The sequence below is a fragment of the Loa loa genome (assembly GCF_000183805.2).
Source record: "Loa loa unplaced genomic scaffold supercont3.654, whole genome shotgun sequence".
In the NCBI taxonomy this organism is placed as follows: Eukaryota; Metazoa; Nematoda; class Chromadorea; order Rhabditida; family Onchocercidae; genus Loa; species Loa loa.
Window position 1 is genome coordinate 3,610 of NW_018108834.1, and position 2,846 is coordinate 6,455.

Consider the following 2,846-nt stretch of genomic DNA (forward strand, 5'->3'; position numbering starts at 1 on the left):
CAATTAAAGACAAGTATCTATGAGTGGTTGTTGTCACATCTGCACAATTAGAAATGAAACTTACAGTACTATTTCGCGGATGCTTTCAACTTCGTCGTGTTCTGAACTTCCTGCCGACGCTCCTGGTGTCCCCATTAAAATCTGCTTCATTTTCATCGTACGGTATCTGCCGTAACTCCGCCATCTCCTCCATCTCCTCCACCTCCTCCCGGCTGACCGGAGTGTCAACCAGTGCCGGTACTGGTTCTTCCTCCTCTAAATATTGGTGCAACTCCGCTTGTTGTTGCTGTTGTTGTTCAAGGAGGTGGAGCGCGAACTGGTTTCGATTTTCTACTTCCCGTTCCAGATCTCGTTGTTCCTCCAGAAATTGATGGAACGCTTCTATTTGTTCGCGAGATGGTGGCGGAGTTGGCTGGCGTCGCTGGCAACCACTTCAGCAATATCATCGCAAACTTGCAAATTTTTACATGAACATAAGGAAATCAATGAAATCATCATGAAACAAATAGCACCAGGTACTTTGACGACAAATAATGATGTACAATATTCCTACGATGGAATATTGTACATTATTATTTGTCGTCATCATTATAGGAGTAAGATGTCAAGCTACAACAAATTTTGCAATCACAGAAAGTCAATTATTACTATACGATGGCAAAGGTATAGTCTCAGATCTGGGCCATGCTGAACACTGCACTATTCAAAGCGGAAGATGCAAAACCAGCAATAGTATTATTTTATGGGATATAACTGAAATATCGAAGAGTTGTCCATATCGAAAGATTGGCGTATCCACACATTTATGGAAGTCGTGTAATCACAGATGAACTTCAAACTTCACTTATTTTCAGCAACAACATTAAGACGATGATGAAAAAAGATTGTAAATTAACTAATCTTTATTGTATCAATGGTAATGTCATTACTAATATGCGATCAAATCCCTTACATATCATTGGAATGTTTGGAGCGTTACCGGCTCCTTTTTTAAGAAAATACAAAAGAATTGCGATATCTGAATTTTCGGATTCGCTAACACTCATTGCTGTTCATCTAAAATAAGCCTAAAATAAAATAAAATATTGATTAGTTTAAGAAAAGCATAGATATGAAATAATAAATAATTGATAACAGAAATCGCATAAAATCAATGAATTGGGAACAAGAAATATAATAGAATAATAATTGGCCAGCCATTTTCCGACATAATGCTACTCATATTTTTTAAGTTCATTTAATATCTAAAAGAAAATTAATTTAAATTTCAATAAATTTAAAAAATGTTTTGATTTGTTCATAGTGAAAAAACAATTCAAACACACTGAGATGACAGTAAAAAATGGTCACTTCATTTATCTAATTAAAATATCTATTTTACATACTAGATATCTATTCATATTTTTTTGATATCTTCTGATGATACCTATTGTTGATCGAATGTGGTCATTTGTTTTTGAGTGATTAGAAAGTGATGTGAAACCTGAGTGATAAAATGATAATTCATTGATTACGTATAATAATTACGAAATTAATTGCACATTTTAGATGTCTTCGTTTTGAATGTTTAAAACGTTTTAAATATCTCAATTTGTATATTTGTTTTATTGTGTTGCTGCTAATTACTTAAAAACAAATGCAATGCAACATTATCGATTATATCCGATCAATAATATACTTTATCAGAAGATGTTCATAAGACACAATTAATTTTGTAACGGCTAAATATAATCAGTGAATTATCATTTCATCCTCGATCATATCCAATCGACAATAGATATCATCGGAACGCATTTAAAACGCACAACTAATTTTGTGTTGAGTAAATATAATTACTGAATTGTCGTTTTATTATTCAAGTTTCACATTAATTTCCACTTTTTTTTTCTATTTTGCTGCTTCTAGTTACTCAAAAATAATTGCATTGTAACGTTATCGATCATATCCCATTTATAATAAATATATAGAAGACATTTACAGCACACAATTAATTTTGTTCTATTTAAATGCAATCAGTGAATTATTATTTTATCATTCAATTTCATTTCAGTTCTTATCTTTCTGTTGTTATACCGGTTCTAATTACTCAAAACTACTTATCTTTACAATACAGAAATAATTACAATATTTACAATAATTACAATATAGAAAAAATTACTTAATTACTTTACAATATAGAAATAGTTTTGGAATAATTAAACGCAGTTGTTTTATTATCATTTTTTCAGTTAAATTTTACAACGATTTACATATTTTTTTAATTGTATTGGTTCTAGTTACTCAGAAGTAATTGTATTGCAACGCTATTTCATCAGTAATTTGCAGCAATGATACTTACCTGTAAGTTTTCTGTATATGGTCTGCAAGTTACCTGCTTATTATGTATGTACGAATATTGATAAAGCTATCTATTAGGTGCGGAAGATGACACAATGCAGAGAATTTTATTCTCTAAAATAAAAAGAAAAACGATACTAATATCCATATGAAGCAAAAAATGATTAACTTATAAGCAAACGATAACAATGATAATAACAGGAAATTATTAGCAATAAAATAATGAGCAAGTGACAAAAATTTATCTAACGGAAAATGCCACATCAGAAATAACAGCGCCTTTTTCAACTTAAAATGCACCCCTCAGTTTCTTTTATATTTCTTCTTGTATACTTTTAACGAGTCACAAGTTATGTAACCTTTACTATATACAGTACAAGTGAAAGTTGGCCTATTTTTGTCATGTGCTGCTATGTTTCTTTCAAATGTTTCTGTTTGTGTCTTTGCAAACTACTTTTGTATGCGAAACTTTTCTTACATATTTCACAAATGTACGGCATTTCGCCAGT

At 31.1% G+C, this 2,846-nt stretch overlaps 1 protein-coding gene across 1 annotated transcript; it reads right to left on the reverse strand.

Moving 5' to 3' along the window:
* Window positions 1-85: 85 nt before the first annotated feature.
* On the reverse strand, window positions 86-421 carry LOAG_18901 (hypothetical protein; the record flags this gene model as incomplete). The annotated part of the gene is made up of 1 exon (XM_020451563.1): window positions 86-421. A coding segment is annotated over one exon (336 nt), but the record flags the coding sequence as incomplete, so codon positions are not given.
* Between the last annotated feature and the right edge of the window lie 2,425 nt (window positions 422-2,846).